The sequence below is a fragment of the Diceros bicornis genome, chromosome 34 (genome assembly GCF_020826845.1).
Source record: "Diceros bicornis minor isolate mBicDic1 chromosome 34, mDicBic1.mat.cur, whole genome shotgun sequence".
Classification (NCBI taxonomy): domain Eukaryota; kingdom Metazoa; phylum Chordata; class Mammalia; order Perissodactyla; family Rhinocerotidae; genus Diceros; species Diceros bicornis.
This window is the reverse complement of record NC_080773.1, coordinates 34,629,749-34,644,828: the sequence shown is the minus strand read 5'-3', so window position 1 is coordinate 34,644,828 and position 15,080 is coordinate 34,629,749. Positions and strand designations below refer to the sequence as shown.

The 15,080-nt window shown below is 46.5% G+C and overlaps 1 protein-coding gene and 1 long non-coding RNA gene across 7 annotated transcripts in view; one reads left to right on the top strand and one right to left on the bottom strand.

Moving 5' to 3' along the window:
• LOC131397475 (zinc finger protein 582) overlaps positions 1-15,080 on the bottom strand; it is a 157,692-nt gene that overhangs the window by 18,370 nt on the left and 124,242 nt on the right. For 3 of the 6 annotated variants that reach the window (XM_058530403.1, XM_058530402.1, XM_058530395.1), the window contains exon 1: positions 3,091-3,761. The exons of 1 other annotated variant lie outside the window; for it this stretch is intronic. Coding sequence is in view for 1 of the 5 variants with exons in the window: in XM_058530395.1 (XP_058386378.1) it covers positions 3,091-3,295 (205 nt within the window). In the remaining 4 variants the exon portion in view is untranslated. Of the gene's footprint in view, positions 1-3,090; positions 3,764-15,080 lie in introns of those variants that run through there. 2 more of the 6 variants (XM_058530396.1, XM_058530404.1) reach the window with 2 other exon arrangements.
• Positions 4,672-6,110, top strand: LOC131397488 (uncharacterized). The gene is made up of 3 exons (XR_009216771.1): positions 4,672-4,736; positions 5,309-5,347; positions 6,037-6,110. It is a non-coding gene; the product is annotated as an uncharacterized LOC131397488 (long non-coding RNA).

Below are 15,080 nucleotides of genomic sequence, written 5' to 3'. Positions count from 1 at the left end.
ACACGGACAGGTGGCATAGGTTAGAGCAAATTCTTGGAGTTTAAGACATGGTTCAGTTCTGGCTGCACGGTGACCTGCCAGGATTTGCATGCCTCCCAGGATGGGGAACTCACTCCCTGTGTCACCAACACCTCTGACTGGAAATAAGTTTTCCTTTTGCTGTAAGCCAAAATATGCCTCCCTAAATCTCCAACCCCTCAGGATCAGCTGGAAAAACCCCAGACCTCACCTACAGAAAAGTCCTTTAGCAACTGTGCCATTTCTCAAAGTGCCAGAATCCCTAGGGATGCTTATTAAAATATTCGCTGGCCCGGCCCAGTGGGGTAGTGGTTAAGTTTGCCCTCTCCACTTTGGCAGCCTGGGACTCGCGGGTTTGGATCCCGGGCATTGACCTATGCACCACTTATCAAACCATGCTGTGGCAGGTATCTCACATATAAATTAGAGGAAGATGGGCTTGGATGTTAGCCCAGGGCCAATCTTCCTCAGCAAAAAGAGGAGGATTGGCAACAGATGTTAGCTCAGGGCTAATCTTCCTCACACACACACACACAAAAAATACATTATTATTCAGAATATAGATTCCTAGGCCCCTGCCCAGATGCTCTGAATCAAACCATCTGGGATGGGGTCCCGGAATCAGAATTTCCAAACAATCCTGATGCTTCTGATGCTTCTTAAAGTCGAAGAAAAGTCTTTTTGAGGGCAAATGGCCCCAATTTTCACAAGCAAATGCTAAATGATTTTAACTGCAGGGAGCATACATAAGCGCAGGTTAGCACAAGTCTTGAGAACAGTGGTTCTCCACCGGGGGTGATCTGGGCCCCCAGGAGACATCTGGCAATGTCTGGAGACATTCGTGGTTGCCACAGTCTGGGGGAGGGGTGCTGCTATGGGCATTTAGTGGGTCAAGACCAGGGATGCTGTTAAACATCCTACAATGCACAAGATGGCCCCCACAACAAAGAGGGTCAACAGCGCGGAGGTTAAGAAGCCCCACCGCAGATCAGAAGGATCTCGGAGGCGTGGGCTTGTGTCTCTTACCCTTCACATCTGTACCCTCCACAGCACCATGCCCGGCCTGCAATTAGCCCTCAGTAAAAACATCCTCCAGCTTCAAACTCTCCAGTGACTTCCCACAGACTGAGAAATCACCCCCATCTTGCCCACTGGCCTTCCCCCTCCTCGTCTGCTCCCTCGCCCCCTAACACCTGGCCACAGGCACCCCGGCTTTCGCACCTGCTGTTCCCTCTGCAGGGAATGCTCTTCCCATGGCTGGCTCCTTCACACTCAAACGTCACCTCCTTGGAGAAATCTCTCACCTCGAGGCGTCTGAGCTCAAGCAGCGCCCACCCTCACCCCCGCCATCTTTCTACAGCACACCTCATTATCGACAATTGTCTTTTTACAAAGTTTTCAAGCTTGTCATCTGTCTTCCCTCCACCAGAATGGAAGCCCCTAGGGACCAGAGACAATCGTTTTTGCATTGTGTCTCTGGCATTTAGGACAACATGTGGCACACAGGAGGCGCCCAAACATCCAGCTGAATGAATAAACGAGCCAACTTCTAGCAGTGGCCAAGAGGCAAGGACACGGTTCCCACACACAGCTGAAGGGACAAGTGTCCCTCAACCTCTCGGGAAAGTGGGCTGGCATATGCGAACCCCATAACCCAGCCACCCCGTTCCTGGGACACTGCCTGGAGCAACCAGAGCTCCACGTAAAAGCTTACACATGGAAAAAAGACGCTGATCGTAGCACTGTTCTGAGAGGCAAAACCAACCAACCAACAATCATACAAAAACTTGGAAACAAACTAAGCACCCAGCAGTGAAGGCATGGTCGAATAAATGGCAGGCATCCGTTCTATGAAATTTCAGCGGCCTCCAGAAAGCAGGAGTTAGTCTGATGTCACAGATATGTCACGTGATTAAGAAAAGCAAGTTGCCCAGTCTCGTACATAACTTTAACCCCTTTGTGTGAAACCAAACCAGCACACGTCGGGGGTGTGCTTCCATGCTGCGTGTCTGAGCCTGGGGAGAGCCATGGAATGAGGGACACCAGGTGGTGCCTCGAGGGGACGGAGTGGGAATGCGAACGGGGAGTCATTAATTTTTTTCCTTTGTGTTCTTTTGTTTCCCTGGGTGCAGTGACTTCATATTACTGTTGTAATTTAATCTAAAAAAATGTATTCTTTCTGGACTGGCGGTCTTGGACTCCTATCCCTGCACTGTGAGGTCCACAACACTGGCTCCTTTGGCTGGATGTGGATGACAACAGAGCCGGCTTACTCAGGAGGCACACTGGGCCCGGGGCCCACAAGCATGTCTTAATTTGTTTTAAAATCATAAGAAAAAAAGGTGAATCTAATCCAGCCTGGATTATATTTGTTTTTATAGCAGTTCGATCACAAACCATAATCTTTAATTTTTTTCTTTTTATGTAAAAAGGAGGCCATGAAGGCAACAAAGGCACTGTGGCCCTGAGAGCGACATGTGCCCGGGGCTGGTGACCACTGAACCCAGTGTGGCCTGAGATCTGTGGCTGCAAAGCCAGTGGCTTCCTCATTTATCCTCTTCCCCTGAGCTTTCTGGCATTTCCTTCTTTCCATTGTTTCTCAGGGGAGATTCCCATGGGGAAAAATATCGTGCACCTTTGTCTCAGATGAGTGGAAAGGAAAAAAGATTTCCCACCTGTCTGGTGGTGAAGTGTGAGGGTTCTGGAACCTGCATGCCTGGCTGTAGAGTCAGATGATTCACTTAAAGTCTCTGAGCCTCAGTTTCCCCATCTGTAAAATGGGGTGATGGGGGTCCTACCTTGAAGATACTGAGAGGCCCATAAATGAGGTCATCCTGGCAAACTGCCCAGAACAGCACTTTGAGTGCCCAATACTCGTTCCCTGAACAAATCAAGCCCTGGTCAGGAGTGGGTAGGGGACAGTGACCCTTCAGAGGACTCTGACACCCCCCCCCCGCTTTAAGAAGGCCCTCTCGCAGGGGGCTGGCCCGGTGGCATAGTGGTTAAGTTCGCACACTCCACTTCGGCAGCCCGGGGTTCGCAGGTTTGGATCCCGGGTGCAGACATACTCACCGCTCATCAAGCCATGCTGTGTGTGGCAGGCATCCCACATATAACCTAGAGGAAGATGGGCACAGATGTTAGCCCAGGGCCAATCTTCCTCAGCAAAAAGAGCAGTACTGGCAACAGATGTTAGCTCAGGGTTAATCTTCCTCACCAAAAAAAAAAGAAAGGCCCTGTGGGAGACAAGAGAAGAAACAGCCCCTCTTAGCCCCATATCCTGTCACCACACACTTGCCGCCCTTCCAGGCCCCCACCCGCTCCAGAGCCTTCTACGGGCCAGACAAGGCTGTGATGGGCAGGAAGGAGCTGGGGACTCTAGGGGCCCCAGGCTAGATGTGTGGGGCAGGAAGGCAGGCAGCTCTGCTAGGCCCACCTGTCCAGGCGTACACAGTCCTTCACACACACTTTTGGAAGGGGCACACCCAGAGGCACCCTCACACAGACACCATGGACAGAAATAAAGGCAGACACACACACTTACCCAGAGACATGGACACACACAGTCACCCAGAGATACCCCCCAAGAGAGACAGGCAAAGACCAGACACAGGTGGACACCCAGAGACACCAAGACAGGTAGGCGCACACACAAGCAAAGGAAGGGCACACGAGCCACCCAGAAACACACACAGAGACAGCCAAAGCCGGAGTGTCCACGCAGCACACACAGTCAGGAGCACACACAGACCCGCCTTCTTCCTGACACATCAGATCAGGTGGTAATCCGAGCCCGCACACCCTCACCCCCGGGCTGCACACCCTCTCTCCGGCCAGGGCCCCTCACCCTCTCCCTCAGCCCATACTCCCCTCCCCTGAGTCCGCAGCCCCCTCACCTGGGCCCGCACACCCTCCCCTTCCTCCACACCCCCTCCCGGGCCCGCACACCCCTCCTGTGGTATGCACGCCCTCCCCGGCGTCCACACGCCCCTCACCTGGGCCCGCACACCCTCCCCTTCCTCCACACCCCCTCCCGGGCCCGCACACCCCTCCTCTGGTCTGCACGGCCCCCCCGCCCCCCCGGCGTCCACACGCCCCTCACCTGGGGCCGCACACCCTCCCCTTCCTCCACACCCCCTCCCGGGCCCGCACACCCCTCCTCTGGTCTGCACGGCCCCCCCCGCCCCCCCGGCGTCCACACGCCCCTCACCTGGGGCCGCACACCCTCCCCTTCCTCCACACCCCCTCCCGGGCCCGCACACCCCTCCTCTGGTCTGCACGGCCCCCCCCTCCCCGGCGTCCACACGCCCCTCACCTGGGGCCGCACACCCTCCCCTTCCTCCACACCCCCTCCCGGGCCCGCACACCCCTCCTCTGGTCCACACGCCCCTCACCTGGGGCCGCACGCCCTCCCCGCAGCCCGCCCCTCCCCCTCTCCTCCTGCCCCCGCCCCGCCCGCCGCAGGACTCACCGCGCCCCGCCGCCCAGACAATGACCGGTGCCCGCGAGGCCCGCCCGACCGCACTGCGCCTGCGCGGACGGCGCCAGACTACTCTTCCCAGAAGCCCGCGCGCCGGTGCCTCGGCTCCGGCCTCCCACGGAGCGGAGCCCAATGGACCCGAGCACAGCCGAGCACAGCCGATCCCGAGACCCGACTGCGCCCCTCCATCTCCCAGAGGCCTCCGCGGCACCGCAGCCGTAGGGGTGGGGTTTGTGTGGTAATTGAGAGGGCAGGGCGGGCAGGGGGTAAGGGGGGAGGGGGGAGGGGGAGAGGAAGAGGGGAGGGGTGGAGGGAGGAGAAAGGAGAGGGGGAGGAAGGGGGGAAAAGATGGGGAGGGAGGAGGGGTGGGAAGGGCACAGGTGGGAGATGGAGTAGGGAGGGAGTAGAGGTGAGAGGAGGAAGGAAGGGAAAAGAAGGGCGAAGGGAAGGAGAGGAGGGTAGTTTGAAAGGGTAGTTTGCCACCCCAAAATATGCCTCTTTGGGATATGGATTACTTTTGGTTGATTATTTTTAAGAAAGAGGACATTTTTCAGGACGTTTTTCTTTTACCTCCTCTCTAAACTGCCTAAAAGAATTTGGATGAATGGCCCGTAACAGAAATAGAGCCATCCCCAGGATGTCCACGAAGACTGCACACTGAGTGTGGTGGGGGAGACTGGCAGGGCCTACAGAGCAGAGTTCTCTCCATGTCCCAATGTCTTTGCAAGGTGTACAAACACCAGACTTTGGCTTTTCTATCTCCCTGTGAAGTCCCAAACCACTACCCTCAACATCCTTCTTTGTCTTTAGCTGAAGATGGCAGTTAAGGTGGTGACTTTGGCCAATTTGGTGAGTTACTGGGTTTTCCTGGGTCTCTCCCATGTATACCTATTATTAAACTTTGTGATAAATAAATGAAAAGCAATAGGATATATTGGAGTATATGAGGAAGCCATTTGGTATAAAACTAATTCGGCCTGACATTGTTTTTCCAAAAGGGGCTGCGGTGGCCTGTTGAGCATGCATTATACATCTGCTTTAAACATTTACTATGCCCCAAAGACAAGAATGATGCTCCTAAAGCTAGGAATGTAGTTTCCTCCCATATAGGCGTTTCTTTAAGAATAACTGTCTCTTCCTGGAAACTAAGGATTAATTACTGACCTGCTGTGCTCACTTTGTGACCACTGACCCACTGACCACCGACCTGCTGTGCCAGCTAAGCATCTTGTGACAATTGTAAAAAGGACATTCCTATCATATGTGATGTATGCTCTTTGTTCCAAGACAGTATATAACCACTCTGTACACCCCACTTCTTTAGTGCCCTTCCTTGGGGAAGTAAGGCCCCGGGCTATGTGGTCCTCAGATCTGGCTCATAATAAACTCACCTCAATTTTGATTTATAGATTGATTATGGATTATTTGTATCAACATTTGTTTGATTTCCTACTGTTATTCTGTCTCATGTTAATTTAATTCTTAGACGAGCCAGAAGAACCTAATAGGGTAAAGTAAAATTTCTTCTTCCCCTACAGGAGGAAGAAGACTGTGTGGGAAGAAGGATGAGGAGGAGGAAAGAACCTTAACAAAGAAGAAAAGGGCAGGTGGAGGTAGAAAGAGAGGAAGTAGGGTTGGGGGAGGAGGGAGCAGGAAAGAATGGAGAAGGGGGAGGGAGGAGAGACTGCTTACAGAGGAAGGTGGGCAAGGGAGGAGGGAAAATTCCAGAAAAGGAAGGACCGTGGGTGGAGGCAGAGAAAGGAAGTTACAGCACATCTTCTGCAGACATCTTGCAGTTGGGCTAATGGACTGGACTGAGGGATGATCCTGGCCAACTTGCTTGAGCCTCATATCATGCTGATTTGTAGAAAATTTGTAAAGCATACAGAGATGCGAAGAGGCAAATGATCAAAAGAAGAAAAGCAGTATTAACCTTTCTTATTATGAGTTTTCCAGGTGCCACATCCTCTTCTTGGCATTTTATGATTTATGAGCTCATTTCATCCTCACAACCAAGCTGCTTTCCAGATGAGGAAAGTGGTGCAGACAAGAGAGGTCACATAGGAGGAGAGCCCGGGAGCTGGGGTAGGAACCTCCTGGCTGGGCCCTCCTACACCACACACCACAAAGCCAAGTACAAAAGCATTTGCTGAATGTCTGAGTGACCACAAAAATGTAAACAGCAGCTAGCCTTAAGTGGTGATGAATGATTTTTTAAACTAAGTATTTTATTTTGAGATAAATACAGACTCACATGCAGTTGTAAAAAGTACAGAAACTACACAGAGAGATCCCGCATACTCTTTATCTGGTTCCCCCCATGGTGATATCTCACAATATCACAAACAGGATATGATATGGATATCATCAAGATACATTTTGGTATCTTCAAGATATCATCAGATACATTCTGTCAAGATATGGAACATTTCCATCACCACAGGCACCCTTCATGTTGCCCTTTCATAGCCAAACCCACTTTCCTCCAGACCCCATCCTTCCTTAACCCCTGTCACTAATTTGTTCTCCATGTCTATAAATTTGTCATTTCAAAAAGGTTATAGAGTAGGCTTTTTTTTTATTCAGCATCATAAGTCTCTGGAGATTTATCCAAGTTATTATAAGTATCAATAGTTTGTTACTTTATTGCCCAGTGCTGTTCCACGGTATGGATGTACCATAATTTGGATACCACATCTGGATGCTTCCAGTTTGGGGCTATTCGGGGGTTTTTTCCTTTTCTTTCCATTGTGGTAAGAACACTTAACATGCGATCTACCTCTTGACAAATTTTTAAGTGTACAATACAGTATTGTTAACTACAGGCACTATGTTGTACAGCGAATCTCTAGAACTTCGTCATCTTGCATAACTGAAACTTTATACCCATTGAACAATAACACCCCATTTCCCCGTGCCTCCAGCCCCTGACAACCACCATTCTAGTCTTTGCTTCTATGTGCTTGACTAATTTAGATAATTCATATAAAGGCAGTGTTTGTCTTTCCAAGTCTGGATTATTTCACTTAGCACAGTGTTCTCAAGATCCACCCAGGTTGTTGCATATGGCAGGATTTTGTTTTTTAAGGTTGAATCATATTCCATTGTATGTGTCTACGACATTTTCTTTATCCATTCATCTGTCAGTGGACATTTAGGTTGCTTCCACATCTTGGCTATTGTGAATAATGCTGGAACGAACAGTGGAGTGCAAATATCTATTCGGGATCCTGATTTCAATTCTTTTGGATAAATACCCAGAAGTGAGATTGCTGGATCATATAGGATTTCTATTTTTAATTTTCTAGAGGAACTTCCATACTATTTTCCATAACGGCTGCATCATTTTACATTCCCACCAGCAGTGTACAAGGGTTCCAGTTTCTCCACATCCTTGCCAACACTTTTGTTTTTTTGATGATAGCCATTCTAACAGGTGAGGGGTGATCTCATTGTAGTTTTGATTTGTATCTCTTTGATGACTAGTGATGTTGTGCTCCTTTTCATATACTTGTTGGCCATCTGGTTTGTCTTTGGATAAATGTCTAGTCTATTCAAGTCCTTTGCCCACTTTTTAGTCAGCTTTTTTTTGGCTATTGAATTGAAGGAGTTCCTTACATATTTTGGATATTAACCCCTTATCAGATATTTGGTTTGCAAATATTTCCTCCCATTCCATAGGTTGCCCTTTCACTGTTGTTTCCTTATACAGGTTTTTGTGTGAACATAAATCTTCATTTCTCTGGGATAAATGCCCAGGAGTGCAATTTCTAGATTGTATGGTATTTGCATTTTTAGTATATTTTTTAAACAAACTGCCAAACTGTTTTTCAGAGTGGCTGTACTATTTTACGTTCCTACCAGCAATTAATGAAATATACAGTTTCTCCAAATCCTTGCCAATATTTGATGTTGCCATTATATATATTTTTTTTTATTTTAGCCATTTTGATAAGTGTGTAGTGATATCTCATTGTGTGGTTTTTGTTTTATTAACAGACTTTATTTTTTAGAACAGTTTTAGGCTTACAGAAAAACTGAGCAGACAGTACAGAGAGTTCTTATATACCCCCCTCCCTGCACACAATTTCCCCTATTATTAAACACTTGCATTAGTGTGGCATATTTGTTACAATTAATGAACTGATATTGACACATTGTTACTAACTAAACTCCACAGTTTACATTAAGGTTACTCTTTGTGTTGTACACTTCTGTGGGTTTTGGAAAATTCATAATAATATGTATCTACCATTACAGTAGCAAACAGAATAGCTTCACTGCCCTAAAAATGCCCTGTGCTCCATCTGTTCATGCTCCTCCGTCTTCATGAACCCCTGGCAACCACTGATATTTTTTCTGTCGCCATAGTTTTGTCTTTTCCAGAATATCATATAGGTGGAATCAGACACTACATAGCCTTTTCAGACTGGCTTCTTTCACTTAGTATTTAATATGCATTTAAGTTTCCTCCATGTTTGTTTTTTTTTCCCCCAGCTTGATAGCTCATTTCTTTTTATCACTGAATAATAATCTACAGGTACCACAGTCTGTTTATCCATTCACCTATTAAAGGACATCTTGGGGCCGGCCCCATGGCGTAGCAGTTAAGTTCATGTGTTCCGCTTTGGTGGCCTGGGGTTCGCCGGTTCAGATCCTGGGCGCAGACCTACTCTCCTCTCATCAAGCCGTGCTGAGGTGGCATCCCACATAGAAGAACTAAAAGGACTTGCAACTAGGATATACAACTGTGTACTGGGGCTTTGGGGAGAAAAAAAAGAAAAAGAAGAAGATTGGCAACAGATGTGACCTCAGGGCCAATCTTCCTCAAAAAAAATAAAAAATAAAGGACATCTTGGTTGCCTCCATAATACTGCTATAAAGATCTGTGTGCAGCTTTCTGTGTGGACATAAGTTTTCAACTCATTTGAGTAAATACCTAGGAGCATGACTGCTGGATGGTAAGACTGTGCTTAGCCTTGTAAAAAATAGCCACATTGTCTTGCAAAGTGCGTTCCCCCCAGCAGTGGATGAGAGCTCCCCTTGCTCCACATCCTCACCAGCACTTGGTGTTGTGAGAGCCTTTTGGATTTTTGTCATTTTAATAGGTGTGTAGTGGTATCTCCTTGTTGTTTTCATATGCAGTTCCCTAACAACATATGATGGTGAGCATTTTCTCCTATGCTTATTTACCACCTGTATGTCTTTGGTGAGGTGTCTATTCAGATCCTTTGCCCATTTTTCAATTGGGTTGTTTTCTTATTGTTGAGTTTTAAGAGTTCATTGTATATTTTGGACAAAAGTCCTTTATCAGATGTGTTATGTCCCTCGTCTGTCTACAAAATGTAGAGAATTCAAATGAGAACTCAGAGTTCCTGGGGGTTGGAGGAGTCATAAGATGGATGGGGCCTGGGTCCCTGAGAGACTGAGGGGAGCAGAGCCCCCAGCCCTCATCACCTGTGATAAACTAACTTTTACTGGGATGACAAACTGCAGTTCCTCTTAATTTGCATCCGAGACATCTCAGAGACCTTGAAATCTGGTGTTATGGGCTGACTTATAGCCCCCCAAAATTCATATGTGGAAGCCCTAACACTCAGTACCTCAGAATGTAATCATGTTTGGAGATAAGGTCTTTAAAAAGGTGACTGAATTAAGATGTGGCCATTAGAGTGGGTCCTAATCCAATCTGACTGATATCTTTATAAGAGGAGATTAGACCACAGAGACACACAGAGGGATGACCATGTGAATTCACTGAGAGAAGGCGGCCATCTACAAGCCAAGGAGAGAGGCCTCAGGAGAAACCAACCCCAGAGACACGTTGATCTTGTCTCTAGAACTGTGAGGAGCCGGCCCCGCGGCTTAGCGGTTAAGTGCGTGCACTCTGCTGCTGGCGGCCCGGGTTTGGAACCCCGGCGCGCACCCATGCACTGCTTGTCCGGCCATGCTGAGGCAGCGTCCCACATACAGCAACTAGCAGGATGTGCAACTACAACATACAATGATCTACTGGGGCTTTGGGGAGAAAAAGGGAAAAAAAAAGAGGAGGATTGGCAATAGATGTTAGCTCAGGGCCAGTCTTCCTCAGCAAAAAGAGGAGGACTGGCATGGATGTTAGCTCAGGGCTGATCTTCCTCACAAAATAAAAAATAAAAAAATAGAACTGTGAGAAAACAAATTTCTGTGTTTAAGCCGCCCAGTCTGTGGTATCTTGTTATGGCAGCCCTACCAAACTAATGCACCTGGGGAGGTGGGACTAGAGGCTCTTCCAGAGCTGCCCAAGCCCTGGGGCCCTGTTGGTCTGAAGTTCCTCTTCTGGGTACAGTCACCATTCCAGCCTCACCCCGCTGCTTCCAGCCAGGGCTTTCACTCTCTGCCTTTCCTCTTCCTTCCTTCTCAGAAAGAGGAGCTCTGGGAACCAGAGGGTACCAAGGCAGCTTGTGTGTGTGTGGGGGCGGGGTGAGTGGGCCCAAGGTGGGGAGGACAGGGAGGGGCTGCAGGCTGAACCTCTGTTTCTTCTAGAACGCCTGGATCAGGACCCAAGATTCCAGCCAGCAGTGTGGGAGGTCAGTGATGCTGAGGCAGTCTGTGTGTACAGGTGTCCTGCACCTCCACCCATCCCCCAGGATGTCTTGTCTGATGTGTTCTCAGCTCATGGGTACTGGTTCTGTGATGGGACTCATTTTTATGATCCAGTGGCTACGAATGACCCAGCCCAAAAAGTGCAGGAGGAGACCCAGAGCCAATTTGTCTGTTTGGGGACCCCCTGAGCATCAGAGACAGTCAGGTGGGGGATACAGGGACATACTACTTTCAGGTAGAGAGAGAGAGGACCTCCTGTCAGAGCATTACCAATATTATGGCTCTCAGTGCCTGTGCCAGGAATGGAGTTGGTTTCCAGGAGGACACAAGGGATGGAATGTGGGCCCCCACTCTGTCAGCCAGGCTAGTATCCCATTCATGAGGATACCATGACCTAATGACCTCATGACCTAATCACCTCCCAAAGACCCCACCTCCTAATACCATCACCTTGGGGATTAGGTTTCAACATATGAAATGGGGTGGGGGGGGTGGGGGACACATTCAGTCTATAGCACTGTCCCTGGGTCTACTCATGAGGCTGGCTTCCTCATCACCAGCTGAGCAGACCCTTCCCCTTCCCGGGACTCTTTCCAGAACCTTCCAAATCCCAGAGCTGGGGCCTGTGTTCCCAAATCCAGCAACCAACTGTCCCTTCTAAGAACTGTGTGACCTCTCCAGAGGCAGAGACCCTGCAAGAGCATAGTGGGGTGGCGAGGCTGAGCCTCCCCTCCCACCCTCAGGACCAGGAGCCAAGGGTGAGAGTCCAGCTGGTACCCAATTTTTACATGCAATTCTCTTTTTTCTTTCTTCTTTTTTTAAAAAATTAGATTCTGGTAAATTTTTTTTCCTTTGTCACAATCTGGAAGTCTGGAATGATTTGCAACTCTTTGTGCATTTAGCTATTTACAAAACATTCATGCATTTTAAAAGATTATTTTGCCTCTTCATCTTGAGTCTTGTTCTCAAGACCCTTGTTCTTCTTGTTCTACTTATCAAAGTAACATTTTTAGGCTACTTAAATTTTTGTTACCCAAAGAAGGATATACTCACAGAGCCGATTTTTAAAAAACAGTTTCAACTGGTAAGTTTCCGAAATTGATTGATTTCATGGACCCCAAGAAAACCTTACATCTGTTTTGTGTGTTTTCAAAACAACATGTGCTTTCCAAATTATTTTGATTTTTCAACGTTAACATTCATTTTAAGCCACTTATGTCTATTTAACTTCTTGAGAGACATTTTCTCTTTTGATCATTTTTCCTTTAAAATTATTCAGAATTTGATTGAAGTCTCTTATTTCCTCTGAAAACACTATATTTTAAAATGCCAATAATGATATTAATTAAAATCTCAGGACCGTTGAGTAGAAAGAAATCCTTGATGATGCTAGTCCCAAATTTGAGTTACTCTGGTTCGTCTGTAAATCAGACTGTCCCCTTTTAGGAAACGTATTCATAATGTTTAGTTGAAAGAACAGCAGCCCAGAGATGACCACTTATTGCCCTTACGAGGAGTGTTCCAGAACATTCTATGAGGTACATGCACTCTGAGTTCCAGGCTCCTTGGATCTAAGGAGCACAAACGCTTCATGTGAAGGCCATATCTAGAGTGAGCGGTGGGAGTTTTTCCCGCTGTGATCTAGAAATGTTGATTCCCTCAATTTATCACATGGCTCCAGTGTCACCTCTGGACCAACTTCCTGTAAAGGTCAAGGCCAGTCCTTCTGGGGTAAGTTGCCAGAAACGTTTCTCAGTTGTCTCCACAACTTCTCTCTAGTAGCTCTGATGTCTCCTCCTCTTCTTATAAGGACACTAATTCTATCAGATTAGGGCCCCACCCTTATCACCTTGTTTAACCTTAATTTCCTCCTTAAAGGCCCTATCTCCAAATACAGTCACATTGCGGTTTAGGGCTTCAACATATGAATTTGGCAGGGGTGCGATATATGATTCACTCCATAACAACCACTCTACAATAAAATATGGAATTCAACCAGCATCCCACTTTAGCAATCCACAAAAGGAGTCTCTCAATTTGGTTTTGAGCAACCTTAACCCTATGACTTGAAACAGTATAAGATATCTTTCAAGAATGTCACACACTTAGTTGAAGTTTTTTGTCTTGATACTGGAAATTCAAGATCTGAGTTTTAAATTTCACAAAGCAGTTAGATACTAGCATCATGTAGAGTCTTTGGACTTACCATTTCTCTTCCTCTTTAAACTGTCATTATCCAGGACCCTAGATTCACCTCTATTCATCTCAGGTGACTGCAACTAATAATAATTCACTTGGGTTTTTGCACAGTGCACACCAGGACTTGTTACTTTCCTAGGCTAGAAAAGAAATGGGAATCTTACTTGCTCCATCTCACCCAAAACCAATCTCTAACACCTCAAAATTTCCAAAGATTCTATTGCTTATTATTGAATCTTCATACCAAATTCTGAGTTGGTTGTTTCTTTAATTGCAAGCAAATGAGCAATATAAGCCAAAAGTGAAATATTGGAAGGATAATGGGTAGTTTGAGGAATTATAGCTTTAGAAAGCACAAAAACTAGGGTGGCTCCAAAGATCACAACCATGAGAACATCAGCCCTTTAGGGAGCTGCCATTGGATGACACAGATCCAACTGCTTCTTTTAAACTCCAGAGAGAATGTGATCGGCCAGGTCCATCACGACCAAATGGTAGGGTATGGCCAGTTACTCAAAGGAAAAGAAGAGATGGTGCAGTCAAAAGAAGGAGGCAAGGAAAACTGGGCAGAGAAAAACAAAAATATATTTTTGAGGTTTTATTTTTGATATTACAATTATGAGTTTATACTAGAATACAGGTATGAAAAAATTTTTTTCATATCATATAGCACAGCTATCTTTCTATGACTATATACACATCTATATTTCTTTTTTCAACAGCTCCATAAAATGCTATTGAATGAATATACCATGATTAACTTACCCATTTACTCATTACCCTAATAGTTTCTAATAGTTTGCCCTTAAGAAAAAAATTTTTTGCCATTATACATTTACCTACCTTCGTACACTTTCGTTTCTGAGGAATATTGATTCAAATGGTATATACACACAGTAATTTATATAACTGACAATGGCATTGTCTTGTTTTTCACACATTCACCAAAACTGGATATTATCACTCTTCTATGATTTAAAATCAACCTATTGGGGGAAAAAAAGTAGATATATCATCATTTTATTTTTCATTTCATTGATTACTAGTGATGTTGGGTAATTTTCATTAGCTGTTTTTATTTCATCTTCTTTGAACCAGCTGTTTGTTAGCTTTGTCCATTCTTCTACTGTGTTGTAGATGTTACTATTACTGACTTGTAATAGTGCTTTGAATGTCACGGGTTACTTCCCTTTCTTATATTTGTTGCAAACATTTTCTTTCAGTCTATCATTTGACTATTAATTTTTGTGTGTGTGTGTGAGGAAGATCAGCCCTGAGCTAACATCCATGCTAATCCTCCTCTTTTTGCTGAGGAAGACTGGCTCTGAGCTAACATCTATTGCCAATCCTCCTCCTTTTTTCCCCCAAAGCCCCAGCAGATAGTTGTACGTCAGTTGCACATCCTTCTAGTTGCTGTATGTGGAATGCCGCCTCAGCATGGCCAGAGAAGCGGTGTGTTGGTGCGCACCTGGGATCCGAACCCGGGCCGCCAGTAGCGGAGCATGAGCACTTAACCGCTAAGCCACGGGGCCGGCCCCCTTGACTATTAATTTTGACGCTGATGTTTTCCACATATAAATGCTGTTTAGTTTTAATGTCAGCTCCTGGGTTACGTGTAATGCTTAAGAAGGTCTGCCTCAAACCAAGGTTATAGAAATAGTCTAAGTTTTTCTTGTACTTGAGTATCTTACATTTAGATCTTTAATCTTTCAGAGCTTCATTAGTGTGCAAGGTATACATCTAGGTCTGTCCAGAGAGCTAAGTGTCCTAATGCCATTTGATCATTTCCCCACTGCAA